We start from the raw sequence: 22,530 nt of genomic DNA on the forward strand, positions 1-22,530 counted from the left end.
TGGTAGACAGGAGACAGGCCCGGGAGGGAGGCTTTTTACTTTATATCTTTTGTTCCTTTTGAATTATACATGAATCCATATTTTAGTACTTAATCCAAAGATAGAAAGTACAAAACAAATAAGAAAAAGTAAAAATCTGTCATGGAAGAGTGTTAGTAGGAAGTCCTAGAATTTGGGTGCGTGGGAGCCGGTAGCTGGCAGCTGGGATACAGCATAGGACTCTCTGGTGGAGTCCTGAGGTGTGTGCTAAATTTTAAATTAGGTAATTCATGTAGACAATTTAGAACAGTGTCTGCCATATAATACAAGACTTAACAAATGACACATTTCATTTTATTTGTTTATCATTTTACCTGTAAGAGGTTAGTGAAGATTTTGAAATAATAAATTGATTTCTAAAGTCACATTTCAAAAAACCAGTCCACAAATTTAAATTCAAAATGCTCATAAAACAGATGTAGTGGTGAATGCCTTTAATCTCATCACTTAAGACACAAGAGCAGCAAATCTCTGAGTTCAAGGTCATCTCAGTTTACAAAATGAGTTCCAAGACAACCAGAGCTACATATTGACTTAAAAAAGCAAATCAAAAAAACAAAAGCAAACAAAAAATTATAACCACATGTACATATATACCACCTTTAGTCTCTTAAACTGGCTATGGGTTTGGGTTGCAGCTTAGTGGTAGAGTGCTTACCTAGTATCCCTAAGGACCTAGGTTCAATCCCCAGGTCACAGAAAGCAAACAAAAAAAGTTTTAGTACACTTGGATAGAGTAAATAAATGCTAGGCATTTCTCACCAGTTACAAAACCAAACAGACCCTTAACAAAGTGTAACATTGTTACTTTGCTTTAAGATCATTATACCTTCTATAACTCACACAGGGATTCCAAATGCTCTATTTGTTAACAGTTCAAAGTCATTCCTTTCATTCTTTCATTAAACAATGTACCTGTAAAAACATGCCGTAACATGATAATCCTAAACACTGCAAAGGAACTGAACAGCCACTGAATTTAAAGCAGGATACCTGTAAAGAGAGCAACTGTTAGAAGACATAGACAACAAATAACTTGACACTCAGGTTTACTGGAGAAATCACACACAGCTGCCCCCTGACACAGGCTTCAGAGATTCACCTGCCTATACCTCCCTCTGCTGAGATTAATGGCATGCACTACCATGTCTGGCTACTAAAGGCATCTTGAAACAGAGTGTAACTCTCATTAAAGAAAAAACTCTGGGCTAGAGGCATGGCTCCGCAGTTAAAAGCACTGGCTGCTCTTTCAGAGGTCCTGAGTTCAGTTCCCAGCACCCAATTGATGGCTCACAACCATCTATAACTATAGTCCCATGGGATCCGATGGCCAGATGTGGCATGCAGATAGATAAAACGTCCACATACATAAATCTTTTATAGCCAGGCATGGTAGTACTTGCCTTTAATCCCCAAAACTGGGTGGCAGAGGCAGTCAGATCTTCGTGAGCTCAAGGCCAGCTTTATCTACAGAGTGAGTTCCTGGACAGCCAGAGCTGTTTTACAGAAAAACACTGTCTCACCCCCTCCCACCTCCCAGAAAACCAAAAAGGTTTTGGCACACATACCACCTTTATCACACACCACATTTAACTCCAGTTCTTGGGAGGCAGAGGCAAGCAGAATGCCCAGCATCTATGTAAAAACAGCTGAGTATGAGATGGTTTTGGAGAAAGACGTGTGGATCTCCAGGGCTCTCAGTTCAGCTAGACTACCTGAAACAGGATGCTTGAGCTCCAGGTTCAACAAGAGATGTTTCCAAAACATAAGGCAGAGCCAAATGTAATTGCACACACCTTTAATCCCATCACTCAAGATGCTAGCCTAGTCTATATAGTGAGTTCCAGGCTACCCAAGGCTACATACTAAAACCCTATCTCAAAACCAAGCAAACACTGACACTAAAACCTCCCCTCCCAAAACAATACAAAATATAAAGTAAAGGGGTTGGAGAGGTGGTTCAGCAGATTAGAGCACTTGCTACTTTATAGAGAACCTGTGCTCAGTTCCCAGAACCCCCATGGTGACTCACAAACATCCATAGGCTCCAGTTCCAGGGGAGCTATGACCTCTTCTGACTTTAGCTTTCTCTAGACATGTACATTATACACACACACACATACACACACAGTGTGTGTGTATATATACATATATACACACATATATATATAGCCCTATACACACACACACATATATGTATATATAAATGTATAGGGCTGGAGAGATGGCTCAGCAGTTAAGAGCACTTCCAGAGGTCTTGAGTTCAATTCCCAGCACCCACATGGTGGCTCACAACCATCTGTAATGAGATCTGATGCCCTCTTCTGGTGTGTCTGAAGACAGCTACAGTGTACTCATGTAAATAAAATAAATCTAAAAAAAATCTATATACATATGTGTATATAAATATACACACACACACTCAGGCAATATATTCATATTCATAAAAATAAATCTTATTAAAAGAAATAATGTGGAGAGCCAGGTCTGCTGGTATATACCATTACTCCCAGAGCTTAAGAGGCACACCCAGCTGGATATCTGTGCTAGAGGACAGTCCTTTTTCTTTTCTTTTCTTTTCTTTTCTTTTCTTTTCTTTTCTTTTCTTTTCTTTCATGTATGTGGTTGCTGGGAATTGAACTCAAGACCTTTGGAAGAACAGTCAGTGCTCTTAACTGCTGAGCTTCTCCAGCCCCAATGCTAACAACAACAAAAATGTAGACAAGTTTTCAGACATTAACTTATGGTCCTGACATGAACATATAGGTAAAGACATACACATGTGCACGTGCATGCACACACTCACACACATTTTCAACCCGAAGATATAACTCAGTTATTGTTATATAGCATACAAGAGGTTTCATTTCCAGAATAGTAAAAAAACAAAAATCCCAATTTTCTACTGGGTTTTTTTTTGTTTTGTTTTGTTTTGGTTTTTGGTTTTTCGAGACAAGGTTTCTTTGTATATAGCTCTGGCTGTCCTGGAACTCACTTTGTAGACCAGGCTGGCCTCGAACTCAGAAATCCACCTGCCTCTGCCTCCCAAGTGTTGAGATTAAAGGCATGCGCCACCACGTCCGGCCTGTTTTGTACATTTACATAAAAGATTTTAACATTTAGAAATTATTTCATTTTAATACAATACCTAAAGCATTAGGTTTGTTGTTGTAGTGGTGATGGTCTTTTGATTGTTTTTTGTTTTTGTTCTTTTAAATTTTATTAGAGTTTAAAAGAAAAGCACGCAGGGGAGGCAAACTATAAATCTTAGCAGCTGAAGAGGATGGAGGAGAGAAAAGGCCATGCTATTTAAGCTGGTATGGTGGTCAGCTACATGCATACAAGCAACTAAATGGAGGAGGGAGGCTTTAGAGAAAGCCAAAGGAAGCCCAAGGTATTGGGGAAAGCCTATGAGGTTCTGGGAGAAAGAAGCAGAAGAGGAAAAGCTGCCCCTTTCAGAGTCTTCAGCCTGGTTCCCTGTGGCTCAAAGGACTACTTTGTTTTATTCTTTGAGACAAGGTCCAGCCTGGCCTTGAACTGGTTCCATAGGAGAGATGACTCTGATTTCCTGATCCTCAAGCCTCTGCCTCTTGATTGCTGGGTTTGCAGACTTGTGCCGCTGCCCTGGGTAAGAAGTGCTAGGGATCAAATCAGACTAAGCAAATAATCTACCAACTGAGCTACAGCCCCAGCCCCTAATCACCACTTTAAACAACTTTGGCAGCTGTGAATGAGATGATGGCTCAAAAGATAAAGTAGTGGTTGTCTCATCAGCCTGAGGACCTGAATTCAATCCTGGAACCATGTGAAGAAAAAGATGAATGCCATAAAGTGTACTCTGACCTTCACATGTGCACTGTGGCATATACATCCTGACACACACACAAATAAATATCACAAACTACTCATAGCTTTATTGTTCTTTTTTTTTGGTTTTCGAGACGGGGTTTCTCTGTATAGTCCTGGCTGTCCTGGAACTCACTTTGTAGACAAGGCTGGCCTCGAACTCAGAAATCCGCCTGCCTCTGCCTCCAGAGTGCTGGGATTAAAGGCATGCGCCACCATGCCTGGCAGCTTTATTGTTCTTGTGTGGTATAAAATGTACTGTATAGCCAGCCACTCATGGTGCACAGTGTAACACTCATGAAGTCTTTTTGTCTAGCATTTCTCATAGTTTCATAGAAGTTGGTTGTGGATAACTGAAATTGTGCACAAAAGAGATTACTATATTACATCATGTTATGTAATCTCCAAGTTATTGGTAAAATGTTAGCTCATCATTGGTCAATTATTGGTGCTAATTCATGAAATCTTATTAGTTATAGATTTAGGGAGCTGGGCAGTGGTGGCACAGCCTTTAATCCCACCACTTAGGAGGCAGACACAGGTGGATCTGAAGCCATCCCAGTCCAGAGCTTGTTCCAAGGCAGCCAAAGCTACACAGAGAAGCACTGTCTTTAAAAATATATATATGTTTAGGAGTTAGAGAGATATTTTAGTGGTTAAGAGAGCCTGCTCTTCTTTCAGGGAATATGAGTTGGATCCCAGTACCCACATCAGGTGGTTCACAACCACCTACAACTTAAGAGGATCTGACATCTTTTGGTTTCAATGGGCACCCACAAACAGAAACATACACATGCACACAACTGAAAAATAAAATAAATCCTGTCTTTAAAAGATAGGTTTGGGCTGGGCGTGGTGGTGCTTTAATCCCAGCACTCGGGAGGCAGAGGCAGGCGGATTTCTGAGTTCGAGGCCAGCCTGGTCTACAAAGTGAGTTCCAGGACAGCCAGGGCCATACAGAGAACCCTGTCTCGAAAAACCAAAAAAAAAAAAAAAAAAAAAAAAAAAAAAAAAAAAAAAAAAAGATAGGTTTGGGGTTGGAGAGATGACTCAGCAGTTAAGGGCACTTGCTATTCTTGTAAAGGATCCAGGTTTGACTTCCAGCATCCATATAATGGCTCACAACTGCCTGCAGATCCAGTTCCAGGGGATCTGATGCCTTATTTTGGCTTCCATGGCCACCGGACACATATGATACATATGCACACACACAGGCAAACCATTCACACATACATAAATCTGAAAAGATAGGCATATAAAGAATATATGACATTAGTGAAAAGTTATCTTTGCTGGAAATCGAGATTGTGAACTAATTCTGGTGTGTGACCTTACTTCTGAGAGTATCTTGTGAATGTACTTCAGTCTTTCCTTGGTGGGAAGCAGCAAGGTGCATCTTTTAAATAGTAGACCTGAGAAAGGAAAGAGACATAAGAAAAAGTGACAATGAGAGTTAAACTTACCAACAGCATAGTATAACAGTCCTTAAAAATTAAGTATGTCACACCACTGTAGACTATGATACAGTTTTTACACAAATATTTGGGAGGAACAATAAAAACAACATATACCGAATGGCAGTCATCAAGTGGTGCTGATGTCCATCTGGCTTTAGCAAAAGCCAAAAACTTGTGATATAAATAATATAGGACACATGTCAGAGTGATTTAAAAAAGATAAAATAATAAGGCATAAAGATATATTAGGGAAACTTTATCTTTACTCTGTAGAAAATACATTCTAGTAGCTCTTGGGATTAATCTCAAGTCATCAAAGGAAAACATTATGAAAACTGTGCAATATGTGGAACGAATAGGAAGAGATTACGTTTTTCTTTCTCAAAATATAAAAATTTAGCTGAGTGTGGTGACTCACACCTTTAAATAAATCCTATCACTTGGGAGGCAGAGGCAGGCAGAACTCTGCGTTTGAGGCCAGCCTGTTCTACAGAGCTAGTTGTTTCAGTACAGCCAAGGCTATACAAAAAGTGTCTCAAAAAAACAAAAGAAGAAAGAAAGAAAAAATTATCAATGCATGCCTTTAATGCCAGTACTTGGAAGGCAGAGACAGATGGACCTCTGTGAGTTTGAGGCCAGACTAGTCTACATACTATGTTCCAAGACACAGGGATACACAGAGGCTCTGTCTCAAAAAACAAAACTAAAAGGAATATTTTTATGTCATTATTTGAAATTTCAGAGGTTAAAGTCAGTTCTGCTCACAGAAATTATATAGATTGGATTAAATAACCATCTCTCTCTTCAAAACTCAAACTTTTTTTTTTTCTTTTTGAGACAGGGTTTCTGTATGTAGCCTTGCTTGTACTGGAACTAGCTATGCAGACCAGGTTAGCCTTTGACTCATAAAGATCTGCCTGCCCTTGCCTCTGGGTACTGGGATTAAACATATGTACCACCACATTAGGTTTTATTAAACCTTTATGTGTGTAAGTGTTTTGCCAGCATGTGTTATGTACACAGAGTGTTAGATCACCTGGAACTGGAGTTACAGATAGTTGTGAACCACTATGTGGGTGCTAGGAAACAAACCCCAGTCTTCTGCAAGAGCACTAAGTGCTCCTAACCACTGAGCCATCCCTCCAGCCTCTCAGAGATACTTTATGGGGCTAGTACATTAATACTGTGTAGGATTCTGTATCATGACATTGAAAGAAAAAACTTTACAATTTTTCAGTAAAATGTTCTTTGAACTATAGTGACAATGACCTACAATGTATGATTTATTTCCCCTAAGTATTATGCCTTCTTAAAATGGCAACACATTACTAACATTCCTGTAAGGACAAAGACATTCAACTGAAAATGATATATATGGTAGGGAAAGATATACTTGAATATCACTTTCTCCAGTTTTTATTCTTTATATAATATAATCACCACTTCTCTACATTTAGCCCTTACATAATAAAATGATTATATAATCCTGAAGAATCTATAGGAACCAAGTTTATTTTTAGAATTTGCTATGTTTGGGTACCACATGACCAGAATTGGATTTTTAAATATGAACCCTCCTTATTTTTGCTTATAGGGAGTTATTCTCAGTGTTTGGCTTTAGTCTGAGTTCTTTTTCTTCCATGTCTTGGCATCGTGTCTCATGTTATATCATAGCTGGGACTGCAAGATACAACTGCATACTGGTTGTCTTTTCTACTGCAAATCTCTTATTTTTAAGAGTTTCTGTTTACCATAAAACCCTTGCATTTGGCTGACTGTTTTTTCTAAACACAGGTACTCTTTTTGTTAAAAGAGCCCAGCTTCTTTTAAGTTCTTGAAGTAAAATAATGTCAGATGCAGTATTCTTTCTACATTGGCCATCTGCTGCTCTACTCAGCAGAAAATGCAAATTAAAATTTATAATGTTCAAAGTTAAGATTTTGAAAAATGTTATTTTAATATCTAAAAACAGGAACAGATCAGATGGGAATGAAAGCATGGGAAAACACTGAGTATGTCAAATGTTCACCAAAAGAACCAACCATAAAACAGGTGTCTACAAAACACTGATTAGAAAATGAAAGCTAATATATAATCAAACCTATTTTGAAGATTTGGTGTTAAGATCTAGTTTTTAAATTGAATTATTCATATAATTATCATTTTTGTTGTTGTTTTCTTTTTTTTTTAATTTTTAAAAGATTTATTTATTTTTATTATATGTAAGTACACTGTAGCTGTCTTCAGACACTCCAGAAGAGGGAGTCAGATCTCATTATGGATGGTTGTGAGCCACCATGTGGTTGCTGGGATTTGAACTTTGGACCTTTGGAAGAACAGTCGGGTGCTCTTACCCACTGAGCCATCTCAGTGGGTAAAAAAAAAAAAAATCCTTTAGTGCAAACCCAAAAGACAATAATCAAATACTTACCAGATTCAATTATAGGATTTACCAAATTACTTATAAATACTGAAACCAATAACACTGTATTCAGACTTAAAAAATATATATAAGTCAGGTGTTAGTGGTGCACAACTTTAATCTCAGGACCTGGGAAGCAGTGGGAGGTGAATCTCTGAATTCAAGACCAGTCCAGTCTACAGAGTTAATTTCAAGACAGCAAGGGCTACACAGTAAGACTCTGTCTCAAACTTCAACCAAACCAAAATAAAAAATTAAAAACATTTTTATTTATTTTATTTTATTTATTTATATTTATTTATCTATCTATCCATCCATCTATATGTTTTCCCTGCATGTATCTGAGGCAGTCAGTAGAGGGTGTTGAATCCCCGGGAACTGGCCTGACAGAGGGCTATAAGTAACCGTGTAGATGCTGGGAACCAAACACAGGTCCTCCAGAAGAAGTCAGGACTCTTATTCCTTCTCCAGCCCTAGACTATTTTCTTCCTTCTTTTCTCCTTTTCTTCTCTTTTCTTTTCTCCTCTTTTCTTTTCTCTTTTTGTGCTATCAGATTGAACCTAGGTCTTTTGTTTTGTTTTTGTTGAGACAGGGTTTCTCTTGTGTAGCCCTGGCTGTCCTGGAACTCACTCTGTAGACCAGGCTGGCCTCGAACTCAGAAATCCGCCTGCCTCTGCCTCCCAAGTGCTGGGATTAAAGGCGTGCGCCACCACTCCTGGTCAATATTTTTTTAAAAAGGAAAGAAAAATGCTACAGCATTTCCTTTGATAAGGTCAACTTAGTTACAGCATAATAATTTGCTAGTAAATGTGTAGAGTACTTAAAAAAGAAAATCACAGATTCTGATAAGAGAATAATGATTTTCCTGTAGTGTGTGTAAATGCATTCCTGTGCTCTAAAAGGTAAGACTCACTCAACTTACTTCATCTTTATTTCCCAACAACATCCTGATATTTGGTTTTATTGTCACGTTTTGGTTAATTATATTTTAGCTTCATAGTTAAATGAGTATCATTAGTCAAACTGAAATTAGAATTTTATTTCTGTACTATAGGGAAAATGAAATCAATGAGTGAAGTAAAAGATACAAATTATTTTATATCAAGGGAAGAAAAATGGGGCTGGAGAGATGGCTCAGCAGTTAAGAGCACTAACTGCTCTTCCAGAGGTCCTGAGTTCAATTCCCAGCAAACACATGGTGGCTCACAACCATCTGTAATGGAATACAACGCCCTCTTCTGGTGTGTCTGACAATAGCTATAGTGTACTCATAAAATAAGTAATTTTTTTAAAAAGGAAAGAAAAATGCTACAGCATTTCCTTTGATAAGATCAAAGTTACATAGTTACAGAATAATTATTTGTGAGTAAATGTGTAGAGTACTTAAAAAAGAAAATCAAGCCGGGCGGTGGTGGTGAACGCCTTTAATCTCAGTACTCGGGAGGCAGAAGCAGGCGGATTTCTGAGTTCGAGGCCAGCCTGGTCTACAAAGTGAGTTCCAGGACAGCCAGGGCTACACAGAGAAACCTTGTCTTGAAAAAACCAAAAATAAATAAATAAATAAAAGAAAATCACAGATTCTGATAAGAGAATAATGATTTTCCTATAGTATGTTTAAATGTATACATTTAAGAACTAGATTATGCCTGAAAAGGAATATAAATACAGAATAAAATTTAGCTGGATATGGTGATGCATGCTTTTAATCCTAGCACTCAGGAGACAGAGGCAGGCAGATCTTTGTGAATTCAAGGCCAGCCTGGTCTAGAGTTTCAAGGCAGCCAAGCAACAAAGAAACCCTGCCTCAAACAAAAACAAAAACACAAACAAAACAAAACAAAACCCCCAAACCAAAACAAAAAAACAACCAACAACCAAAACCCCTCTAAGTCACAAGGAACAGAGGCAAAACAGAGAAAAGACATCAATTCCCTAAGCCATACTACCTAAACACTGTATCTTTGTGTACTCATTAGGACAGGCACTTTATATTAAAGATAATTTAACTAGTTAGGGCTAGGTATCCGCCCCTTCCCCCCAGACAAGGTTTCAAGATGGTGTTTATGGCCATTATGACTGTGAACTTGTGATCCTCCTGCCTCCACTTCCTAAGTACTGGGACAACTGGCAAGTGTCACAAACACCCAGTTTATGGGTTGCTAGGGATAAACACAGCAATTTGTTGCTACGCAACACTCAACCTACTGAGCTGCACTCTCAATCCTGAAAAGGTGTTTTGAAAAAGAGTCTCATGCCTTTCTTCAGGCTGACCTGGAACTCAAGAACTCACTATGGGGTGCAAGCTGGGCTCAAAGTGTGATTCTCTGGTTTTGTTTTTTTCAAATGCTAGAATTACAAGTGTGAGCCACCTTGTTCAGCTTTCATCTTTAAAATAACATAGGATTACTGTTAAGGTCTTTACACCGAAAATAAAAAATATTATAGAAAAAATGAAAATTTCCAGGAAACTGTCTATAAGCCACTAGCTTTAGAGAATTATATAATAAAATACGGCTATCAATACTCTTTGTTACAGTGTGCATTTCATAAATTACCTAGAGCTCTGTAGTGCTCCAGTAGAGCAGTCTCTTCTTTTGTGCCAGGCAGATCAAGGTCATGAAAGTTCTGTAGTAAAAGTCTCCTACTTCCAGATGATGTTGAGATATAATTAATTATGTGCTGGCTGACTGTTTTAGACACCATACTTAACATGCCAATATCTTTCACTATCAAAAAGAAATAAATGTATATATATATGAGTGCAAATTATTTAAATCACTGTTAGCAAATTTTATCAACTAATGTTAACTCACAATAATACAAATTACTTAAAAGAAAGCATCATGATTCGTACAGTATATTAACTTGTAAACTAACTTAATAATACACCTAGTGATAGCACTTGGGATGCTGAGGAGGCAAATTGCCAGGTGTTTGAAGCCAGTCTGAGCTATAGAGTAAGTTCCAGGATAGCCTGGGCTATAAGAAAGAGCCTGTTTCAAAAAACCAAAAGTGGTAAATATGCCCACTGCTTTAAAAAATTTAATATTGTTTTAAATCTAGTTCTTAATAATTAAAAACTAATATTCCAAATTTTTGCATAATAAGTATTGCAAAATAATAAGCTATCATTGTATTACTGTTCAGATAATTTAGAGGTGATAGTATTTTGGGAAGTTTTGGTAATTTTTTTGTTTTTGTTTTCTCTGTGTAGCAGCCCTGGAGATCCTTGAACTCACTCTGTATACCATGCTTGCATAGGACTCAGAGATCTACCTGCTTCTACCTCCCAAGTGCTGGATTTAAAGGCCTGTGCCACTATACAAGTTTTTTTTTGTTTTTGTTTTTGGGTGGTTTGTTTTGTTTTTTAAATAAGATCTTGTTATGTAGCCCAGGCTGGCCTGATATTTGTAATCTTGCCTTAGCTCCTTGGTGCTGAACTTCAGGTATGTGCTGAATCCAGCCTACAGTATCTTTACAAAATGTGAACATTATGGTGGGCAGTGCTCATGGAGTTGCCAAGCCTGCTGCCTCTTGTAGTCTACTAAATAAGTGTTTCTGTTGAATAAAGAGACAGAGAGAGGAAAGAGGCAGAGGAAGAGGGAAAGTGAATAGAATTTTACATTTAATTTTAGCTAAAAGAGGAGCCGTTGGTAGACCCTTAGAAAATAAACTCAAGGGGGCTGGAGAGATGGCTCAGTGGTTAAGGGTGCTGACTGCTCTTCCAGAGGTCCCTAGTTCAATTTCCAGCAACCACATGGTGGCTCACAACTATCTGTGATGGGATCTGATGCCCTCTTTTGGTGGGTGAAAGACAGCTACAGTGTATTCATACAAATGAATAAATCTTTAAAGAAAAAAAAGAAACTCAATATAAATGTTATTATTAACATAGACAAAATAAAGAGAACACGATAACAGTTGGGGAAAATTATAATAGCCTACTATCTTATATAATCTACTTTTAGGTCTCAAACCTCACCTGACAAGTATCTTAAAATTATGTGTAATATTTCCAATGGTAAGACTTTAAAATTTCCAAGTGTAGATAAGAGTTGAGGATCTGAATCAAGGGTGTTGCAAAAATAGCTGGAGTGATGATTAGAACGTCTACATTTTTGCTTGGGTATCAAAGTGAAACTGGTATTTACTCTAGACGCCATCTTCTCTTATCCCATGAATTTATCCTGGTTAGGAAAATAAAGCACAAAGAACAAAGAAAGAAAATTAAGGCAGTGAAGTGGTTTCTTTTTAAATTAAGAGTCACATTTTCTGTTCTTTTTCCCATCTTGTTTTTCTCATCAAGCCCAGGGCCTGGAGCATGGCAGAAAGCACTCTACCAAGTGAGATATAGCCCTAGCCCACAGTGTACATTTTGATGGGTAACACCTGTCTTTCTGCGTTACAAAATATTTACTATCATGTCCAATTATGGCACACCCATCAATAGAGTCTCTTTATCCATCTCAGCAGTATCTGAAAAACTTTTAAATCCTAAATACCTCTTGGCATCCTATCTATTCTTAGAATAAGACTTTTAGTACGAAATTAAAACATTTAAAATTAGGTGTGGAAGCAAATCCCAGAGTTGGAGGCAGAAGGATTACAAGTTCACAGCCAGGCAGGGTTGTTGAGACCCTGTGTGAAAATCTAGCAAACCAAAAAGAAATCAAACATGTAACTGCATGAAATATATTCTAAGAAAAGAAAAAAGCAAAATAGGAAAAACATAAAAGATTCACAGTTTAACTTGTGGACAAACTAATAGACTACTGCCAAAATAAATCCTTTTGCAACCTGAATTCACTGTCCAATATGAATTTTTGTAAGGATGAGGAACATGGTGGGGGAAGAAAGAGAAAAAAAATCTATTACAACATAAAATATGCTGAATACCCTTGAGTCCCTGGGGTTTAATCATAGTCCTACAAGATTAAAAGGACAAACAAATCCCTGTAATATAACATCTGTCATCAGTATATTTCAGCTACTGCTTTTTTTTTTTTTTGAGACAGGGTCTCTGTACTTAGCACTGGAACTCTCTGTGTAAATCAGGCTGTCGTGGAATTCACAGAGATCTACCTGCCTTTGCCTCCTGAGTGTTGGGATTAAAGGCATGTACCATCAGGTCTGGCTTACTTTTACAATTTTTATAGACTAAAAAATTAGGGGCTGGAGAGATGGCTCAGCGGGTAAGAGCACTGACTGCTTTTCCGAGGTCCTGAGTTCAAATCCCAGCAACCAAATGGTGGCTTACAACCACCTGTAATAAGATATGACACCCTCTTCTGGTGCGTCTGAAGACAGCTACAGTGTACTTATGAATAATAATAAATAAATCTTTAAAATATTTTTTAAAAATTAGAGTATTAATATAGCTTAAAATATTTGTAAGAATTTTATTTTATTTTATTTTTTTAAAGATTTATTTATTTATTGTAAGTACATTGTAGCTATCTTCAGACACTCCAGAAGAGGGAGTCAGATCTCGTTAAGGATGGTTGTGAGCCACCATGTGGTTGCTGGGATTTGAACTCTGGACCTTCGGAAGAGCAGTCGGGTGCTCTTACCCACTGAGCCATCTCACCAGCCCAAGAATTTTATTTTATTTTATTTTATTTTATTTTATTTTAAAGATTTATTTATTTATTATATGTAAGTACACTGTAGCTGTCTTCAGACACTCCAGAAGAGGGAGCATCAGATCTTGTTACAGATGGTTGTGAACCACCATGTGGTTGCTGGGATTTGAACTCTGGACCTTCGGAAGAGCAGTCGGGTGCTCTTACCCACTGAGCCATCTCACCAGCCCAAGAATTTTATTTTACATTTATTTATTTATTATATGTAAGTACACTGTAGTTGTCTTCAGACACACCAGAAGAGGGCGTCAGATCTCATTACGGATGGTTGTGAGCCACCATGTGGTTGCTGGGATTTCAACTCAGGACCTTCGGAAGAGCAGTCAGTGCTCTTACCCACTGAGCCATCGCGCCAGCCCCAAGAATTTTTTTTTTTTTAATTTTTTTATTTCATTAAAACTAGATACCTCCCAGCACTTGGGAGGCAGAGGCAGGCAGATCTCTGAGTTCCAGGCCAGCCTGGTCTACAGAGTGAGTTCCAGGACAGCCAGAGCTATACAGAGAAACCCGGTCTTGGAAAAAAAAAAAAAAAAAAGCAGTGACATTGAAGTTTTGGAAATTTCTATTCACATCAAATTATTTTGTAGGAGATCTGGGAAAAGAGCTAACTATGTGGGTCCTGCTTCAGTCTTCCAAGTACTGGGATTAAAGGTAAATTACCACTGTATCTCACTTAAAATTAAATTTATACTGTCAAATAAGAGGTGAATAATACAATTCCTTCCTTTCCAGTTTTTGTTAATAACAGTTACAGATAAGTCTTAGGAAGGGTTTACAGGGCTTGATTTTACAGTCACTTCCTAAAGGGAATTTGTTAAATATGATATTAAAATCATTGATTATTTGCTTATACTAAACAATAACACTTTAAAGGCAAAGTAAGCATTACGCAGTGACTTTGTATTAGTCTACTCTTCTAGTTAAAAAACCGTACCCTTTGTTTTGGAACTCCAGTCTAAGGTCTCTGAAGGAACTGGAGGCAAGAAAGACATTCCACCAAAGAGTTACAATATAGCTGAAAAAAATATTGTTTTTTTTCTATACAAAGTAACTTAAAAACCACATTGATACTTATCTATCTTGTTATGTTACATCTTAGTTTACAACAAGTCAAAATTGTTACACATTTGAAAACATTCATCCCAGCACTCCGGAGGTAGAGGCAGGCTCATTTCTGAGTTCGAGGCTAGCCTGGACTACAAAGTGAGTTCCAGGACAGCCAGGGCTATACAGAGAAACCCTGTCTCGAAAAACAAAAACAACAACAACAAATAAAAAACCCCAAAACAACAACAACAAAAAATTGTGAAGCAGGGTGGTGGTGGGAGGCAGAGGCAGGCAGATCTCTGGGTCTGAAGCTAGCCTGATCTACAAAACTATTTCCAGAACACCAAGGACTACCCAGAGAAATCCTGTCTCAAAAACCAAACAAACAAATGACTATAGTTGCGCTTTACTTCAGATTTCAGTGAAATTTCAGATTAGTAATTGTGAAAATGGCTACCTTTACACAATATGTTTATTTTTATAAAACACAGCTAAGTGAAAGAAAACTAAATTCACTCATGTATTTTGGTGTTTATATTACTGTGAAAATTGTATTTATGTATTCATTTTCGACAAAAAAGTAAGGACTCATACTATTTTGTAATCTTATTACAATTTAATTCAATGCCAATACATGTATTTCTACAAGAATATGTATTTTAATATCCTCATGTAATTCCAAGTGGAAGAATTCTGATTGACTTAATTAAAAAGGTTGTTATTAATTTTAATTTTTCTTTTGTTCTCTTTCTTTCTTACCTTTTTTTTTTTCCTTATTTTCTCTGTGTAATAATGCTGGCTGTCCTGGGACTCACTCAGTAGACCAGGCTGGCCTCACAGAGATCCAGTCACACAGATCCATCTGCCTCTGCCTACCAAGTGTTGAGATTAAGGGCGTGCAACACCACTGCCATGCTTACTACAGAATTTTCAAGTATTTTTACTATAATAAAACATAAATTTGCTTTTTCTTCCAGAAACTTCCATCCTAGTCAGACTAGTGTGGGGCTAAACAACCTCCTCCCAGGGGTCTTTATCACCTATTAAGGGTATAGACATAACGTGTATGTATAATTTTTCACTTAAATCTCTGAGAGAAAAAAAACAAAAACCAACTGATCCCAGTTATTTCAAAACTTAGACTCAACTGGCGAACAGCTATAGTCCCAGCAACAAGGGAGACAAAGGCTGAGTTCGAGGTCAGCCTGGTCTGTGGGAGTCTAACAGTGCAAGTCCCACAGCAGCTGGGGTGGTTTCACAAAGAAACACTGTAGTGGAAACAAACTAACAAACAAACAAAAAGCCAACAAAACAAAAGAAAACAAAACCCCAACATTTAAGTCTCCCTTTCCTCCCTCAGACCTATTTTAGGGGTGGAGGAGCGCAGGATTTTGTGGAAACAGTACCTATTTCCTACCAAACTCTTCCTGCTTTCCCCTTAGCCTGAAGGTACGAAGCGCACAAGCCCTGTGACAATGGGATACAGTTTTTCCCTTGTGGCTCCCCGGCGGGCGTGGAACTCTCGAGCCTCCTGCCTCGGCCTCCGAGGAGCCGGTGACAGGCAGCACTGCCCCGCCCACGCACCGAGAACGGGGCGGGTCTAAGGGCGCCGACCTCGTCCCTGCCCCCACACCCTCTTCCGGAGGGGAAAAAATACCCCAGCAAGTCACCGCGCTTTGTCTTAACGTTCCTTTGCCAGCGCTAAACACCGCCAAAGAGGTCACCTAGGGAACCAGAGCAGAAACTGGCCCGCATAAAAATCAAATAGGACCTGCTGAAAAACACGCAATTATTTCTACCGGAAGTACTGGGGAATATAAAACACTTGTTACCACAGATTTCGACAGTTTTTCCGGCTACAGTATCACAGGAAAGTGGGATTTAGTCGTCTCGTCCCACCATCCTCAGATTTCACAAATACTTAAAAATAAAAATAAATAAAAAATTAAAAAAAAAAATCTCCTCAGGCTTTTCCCGCCAGATAATGGGGGCGGATCCTGCTCCGCTCTCTCCGCTCCGCCCCGGAGCTGCGTCCTCAGCTCTCGGGCGCCCCCGTCGCCTCAAGTAGATTTTAGAATTCTCCCAGGAGCCCCAGCGGGAGGAGGCTCCGCCCCCTCATGAATATCGAGCAGCCTCGCCTCCTCTGCCCCTCCCCTCATGAATATTCAGAGATCTCCCGGGAACCCTGCGGGCGGAGCCTCACCCTCTCAAGAAAGGATGAGACGCCGGGATCCTCGGCTCTTTTGCCTCCTCTCTTGAATCGCTCGGAGCACTCCCAGGAGTCCACGCACGGGAGGAGGCCCCACCCCCTCGCGAATAGAAAGAAACCTCGGCTCTTCAGTCTTTCCCTTATGAATACCCAGAACCTTCTCGGGAAACGCCCCCAAGCAGGCCACGCCCTCTCATGAATACTAAGCAGAGGCTCCCATGGTGCCCTCCTGTTCAGGGATGTTATTCGGAGTGAGGCCCTTAAAAGCCCGTGCTACCTCCATTTTAGACACCAAGTTGCTGAACGGGAGAAACGGGAGCTCTTATGGTAGGGTAAGTGGGGAGGCTGTAAATGGAGATCTCAAACTTGGAGGAGTTATACGCTCCACTACGTTTTTTTACACTCAGGTTTTAAAAAAAAGATTTTATTTACTTTACGTTTAGGAGTCCACTTTTGCTGTCTTCAGACACCCAGAAGAGGGCATCAGTTCTCATCACAGATGGTTATGAGCCACCATGTGGGTGCTGGGAATTGAACTCAGGACCTCTGGAAGAGCAGTCAGTGCTCTTAACCACTGAGCCATCTCTCCATCCCTACACTCAGTTTTAAGGCAGTTTCCGATTCACTCTTCCCCTGGGCCAACAGGATCTGTCACAAGAGCTTTTCATTAAAAAGTTGTTAGATGCCTGGTGTGATGGCATTTCCCGATGGAGGCAGGAGGCTAAACCAGCCTAAGCTACTTGAGAATCTGGCTCAACCACCCCACCCCCAAAGCCCTTAATATTAAATTCTCATTTATTTACAGATTCTGTGTCTTTTTCTTTTCTCTTTTTCTTTGAGACAAGGTCTTGTTGGGTAGTGCTAGGCTAGCCTAAACCTCTGACTCTTGCATGAGCCAGTTACAGTGCTGGGATTACAAAAATCATGATCCAGTATGCAGGGCTTGATTCAGATGGAAGCCTGCAGTGGGGCAGGCTGTCTGGGAGGCCTTAAAGATATAACAGAATGATACATATTATTTGAGACTGGGTCTCTTGTAGTCCAGGCCTCCTAGACTCCTCAGGTACATAGGCATATATATTCAGGAAAAACACCTATCCACATAGAAACACAAGAAAACCAAACAACCAGTTAAAGTAGATAACAGATACCCTGACTTCCCTGGGTTGGAGTAGCCTAGCGGTAGAATGCTTGCCTAGAACACACTGGAGCCTAGTTTCCACCCCTAGCATCCTCAAAGTCCTGACTTCCCTCTTCTAAATCTTCCTCCAGGTTTCTTTTGGAAATCTGTACCTCTTAGATGTTGGGAGCATTAGCATTAGTATGTACTTAGCAGATGTGAGGTCCCAGGTTCAAACCCCCACCCTACCCCCAAAAAGCAAAAAAAAAAAAAAAAAAAAAAAAACCCACTTTACATGACTTTTTCTGTAGCCATACTTACTTCCCCAAGTGGTGCTGTAACCTTGAGATGACCTGTCTCGTATCTCATTTACTAAATTAGGACAGATACTTCAGTACTACCTGCCCCCTGCCTTCCTTATCCTGTACCTTAATTCTTGTACTCAAACAGCAGATGAAATAATAGCTGAAGGAAGGCTTGGGTGCAAACCTGTCATTCCAACTACTTGGGAGGCAGAGGCAGGAGGATCACAAGTTCAAGGCCTTCCTTGGAGACACGGGGTTAGGTCAAGGCCAGTCTGAGGAAGTTGATAAGACCCTGTCTCAAATAAAAAGTAAAAGAGAAGGCTTGAAGGGACTAGTATCTGCTCCAGACACCCCAAGCCAGCTTCTAGGCACAAAGGGGATTTATCTGCCCCAGAGGGCAAAGGGCAGGGAATAAGAGACAAAGATAGGAGGAGGGAGAAGGGGACAAGGGAAAGGGGAAGGTATATTTGTGTGGTGGTGGGGTGTAGGACAACATGCCTCTGGATAGAGAGGAGACAGACATGGCCATAGGAAAAAGGCAGTTTATAAAGGGGAAAGGGAAAACCCAAGTTAGGGTGAAGTATTGCATTTTAATTGGGCATGTTAGTTAGGTGAGCCAAGGGGGTCTTTTGATAGCTGGACCTTGGTAGTGAGCCTCAGGAGGAGGAGGTGGACAAATAAGAGGATAGACCTTAGCTTTAGGAAAGTAATGGAGGCCGGGTGTGGTGGTGCACATCTTTAATCCCAGCTCTCAGAAGGCAGAGTCAGGTGGATTTCTGAGGCTAGCCTGGTCTACAAAGTGAGTTCCAGGACAGCCAGGGCTATACAGAGAAACCCTGTCTCGTAAAACAAACAAACAAACAAGTAAAACAAACAAACAAACAAACAAACAAACAAAGTAATGGGTTTTAGCAAGGCAGAGGGAATGAGGAAGAAGGGAAAGGCCTGTCATAGTGGTGCTGGCCTTGCTTAGGCCATCCAGAGGCCCTTCAGTGTTAATATAGCTCAGTGGTATAGTACTTGCCTAACATATGGAAGGTCCTGAAGTCAAAATAACAACACACAAACAATTAGCCAATGAAGTCTAAAATAGCCAACTTCAAGTATTTCTTCATATATTAAATTTCATGAATAAGCCAGGCAGTGGTGGCGCACGCCTTTAATCCCAGCACTCGGGAGGCAGAGGCAGATTTCTGAGTTCAAGGCCAGCCTGATCTACAAAGTGAGTTCCAGGACAGCCAGGACTGCACAGAGAAACCCTGCCTTGAAAAAAACCAAAAAAAAAAAAAAAAAAAAAAAAAAGAAAAAAAAAAAGAGTGTTTACTGCAATCCAGTTCAGTTCCCAGCATCGATATGGTAGCTCACAACTGTCTGCAACTCCAGTTCCAGGGAATGTGACACATTCTTCTGGCCTCTGCAGGCACCAGGCATGTGTGTGGCACAGACATAGATGCAGACAAAACAGCCATACACATAAACTAAGATAAATACAATTTTTAAAAATATTTTTAAATGCAAAAGCCAATAGACTGACATAAAAGCTGAGATGCTAACATTCTTTTTAAAAAAAAGATTTATTATTATATGTAAGTACACTGTAGCTGTCTTCAGACACTCCAGAAGAGGGCGGTCAGATCAAGTTACAAACTTTTTCAAATCTCTGTAATGAGATATATTCTTCTACCAAGTGCCTGCCCTCTGTGCTGGTGCTTCTCTTGGAGAGGGACTTTATTTTTCTGTGAAGGAGACCCCTCCGTACCCCACCCCCAATCCTGGCCTATGTATGAGGATTAGGCACTCTCAAACACTTGTTATTACAGAGAGAGCCTTTATTAATCGGGGAGTTAAAGTGGCAGCTTCCTGACTCAGGCAAATGACCACGTAGGCATAGTTTTTAAGACGAGAAAAAGAGGAAAAGGGGGAGAGTTGTGTTAGAATCGGGTAGGATGCAGGGATATTTTGATTGGGCCTATTAACTAGGTGAACCAAAGCGGGCTTTGGATTGCTGGACGTTAATGCTTTGATAGCTGGACTGTGGTAATCAGCCTGAGGAGGAGGAAATGGCCAAATAAGAGACTAGACCCATGGGACTGGAGAGATGGCTCAGCAGTTAAGAGCACTGAGTGCTCTTCTGGCAGGTTCAAATCCCAGCAACCACATGGTGGCTCCCATCCATCTGAATTGAGATAGGATGTCCTCTTCTGGTGTGTCTGAAGACAGCTACAGTGTACTTACATATAATAAACAAATCTTTTTTAAAAGAGAGAGAGAGAGACTAGAACTTGGTGGCTAGCATTAGGAATATAATTTAACAGTTGTTAGCAAGGCGGAGGGGACTGGAGAAAAGTCAAGGCTTTCCAGAGCCCCTTCAATATGCCCTTGACTTGTGGCTACTTATGTATCAGTCTTGGTGTCCTGTTAGGTTGTGGACCTTTTGAAGGCAACATCAAAATTTTTTAAAAAATTATTTTATGGGGGGAGGGTATGGGAGACTTTTGGGATAGCATTGGAAATGTAAATGAGGAAAATACCTAATAAAAAATGGAAAAAAATTATTTTATGAGTTGGGAGGTGGTGGCGTACGCCTTTAATCCCAGGACTTGGGAGGCAGAGGCAGGTGGATTTCCGAGTTTGAGGCCAGCTTGGTCTACATAGCGAGTTCCAGGACAGCCAGGACTACACAGAGAAACCCTGTCTCAAAGAAAAACAAAACAACAAAAACAAAAAACAACCCCTCCCCCCCAAAAAAAATTTTCTATCCTGCAGGAAGGTTCTTAATCAGGAAGGGAAGCAACTCAAAATAGCTTCAGGGGAAGTCCCTGAAACTGACCAGATTCACTAGGCCCTGCCCTGCCAGAGTAAACAAGAACAGCTAAGAATCCTTCTCAGACAAGACAAGCCACAAAGACCACACTCTGAGACTGCACCAGCTGTCTAGAAGCAGCAGAAACCAGCATAGCTGCCTGGAAGAGGTTCAAACCAACTGAGGCTCCTGGAAAGGACGCTCTCCAACCTGTTGAGCTGCCTGCAGGCTGTGCAGTGTGCTTCGGACTCCCAGGGTTTGTGAGCTGTCACCAGGGTTGGAGGGCTTTGGTGATGCAGCTGTCTTTGAGTCATTTCTGCCCCTGTAAGTAACCATAATAAAGCTCATTGGTTCACCAAGCCTGCCTCTGGTGCTATGCATACTTTGGTCTGTTGTGGGGTCTCCATCTAGGTGAGTAGAGTGTGTGGTTGTTTCTTCCTAGTTTTTTTTTAAGACTTATTTATTATATTTATATGAGTACAATTCTTCCCAGTTTTGACACACAGCACTGGTAGCCTGCCAAACGCAAGCAGTCCTCCTGAGGAGTGAGGTGGTGTCGATTGTGTTTTAGTCACGACTCAGAATCTTTCAAGAATCCAAATGAAGTTGACTTTCTACCCTGTCATATGTAGGAAGGAAGATTTGCTGCAATTGTTTTATTTAATGAAATAAGTATCAATTATTGATCTCTTGAATATCACCCTCTTCACTCTTGGCTACTGTTGTGTGACAAGAATATTCCTTTGTGCTAAATTCCAGCGTCAAGATAAATTATTCAAGAACAGCTGTTTCATACTGCATAATGCAGATACTTGAGAGGCGCATGTTTCCTTGATTAAAACTGTAGAAGAGCCAGGAGGGTAGCTTGGTGCCACAGTGTGTGTTTAGTTATGTGAGGCTCTGGGTTCAGTCACCAGGATTAACAACCAAACAACCAACATGCAGGTTTTCCCATGAAAATCTTCCATTAAAATTCCCATAAGGAGTTGGGGAGGTGAAGATGTGAAGCCTTAAACAGCAGTTCTCAACCTGTGGGTCACTACACCTTTGGGGTTCACATACCAGATATTTACATTATGATCAGAACTATCAAAATTATAGTTATGAAGTAGTGTGGTGGTTTGAATAGGTTTGGCTCCCATGGATTCATGTGTTTCAAAGCTTGGTCATAGGGAGTGTGGCATTATTAGGAGGTGTGGCCTTACTGGAGTGGGTGTGGCCTTGCTGGAGGAAGTGCATCACTATGTAGGTAGGCTTTGAGGTCTCCTATGCTCAAGCTCCACCCAGTAAGGAATTCCAGATCTTCCTCCTGGCTGCCTTCAGATCAAGATATAGAACTCTTTCCTCCTCCAGCGCTGTGTCTTCCTGCATGCTACCATGCTTCCCACCACGACCATAATGGACTGAACCTCTCTCTGAAACTGTAACCTAGCCCCAAGTAATGCTTGCCTTTATAATAGTTACCTTGATCATATTGTCTTTTACAGCAATAAAACCCTGATTAAGACAGATAGCAACAAAATAACGTTATGGTTGGGGGTCAGCAAAACATGAGGACTTTTATTAGAGGGTCACAGCTAAGGAAGGCTGAGAACTTCTCCCTTAGTTAGTAAAGTGCTTACCTTGCAAACACAAGGCCC

The 22,530-nt window shown here is 40.1% G+C and overlaps 1 protein-coding gene across 6 annotated transcripts in view; it reads right to left on the reverse strand.

The window, feature by feature from the left end:
* Window positions 1-16,749, reverse strand: part of Fbxo47 (F-box protein 47) — a 34,076-nt gene extending 17,327 nt beyond the window's left edge. The window contains exons 1-6 of one of the 6 annotated variants that reach the window (XM_006534329.4): window positions 16,286-16,502; window positions 14,341-14,379; window positions 11,747-11,951; window positions 10,320-10,490; window positions 5,221-5,297; window positions 955-1,032 (exon numbers count right to left, since the gene is read on the reverse strand). In XM_006534329.4, the coding sequence (XP_006534392.1) occupies window positions 955-1,032; window positions 5,221-5,297; window positions 10,320-10,490; window positions 11,747-11,927 (507 nt within the window). In that variant the 5' untranslated portion in view covers window positions 11,928-11,951; window positions 14,341-14,379; window positions 16,286-16,502. Of the gene's footprint in view, window positions 1-954; window positions 1,033-5,220; window positions 5,298-10,319; window positions 10,491-11,746; window positions 11,952-14,340; window positions 14,380-15,859; window positions 16,518-16,656 lie in introns of those variants that run through there. The other 5 variants (XM_006534330.4, XM_006534328.4, NM_001081435.1 and 2 more) reach the window with 5 other exon arrangements.
* Between the last annotated feature and the right edge of the window lie 5,781 nt (window positions 16,750-22,530).

Source organism: Mus musculus, chromosome 11 (assembly GCF_000001635.26).
Source record: "Mus musculus strain C57BL/6J chromosome 11, GRCm38.p6 C57BL/6J".
NCBI lineage: Eukaryota > Metazoa > Chordata > Mammalia > Rodentia > Muridae > Mus > Mus musculus.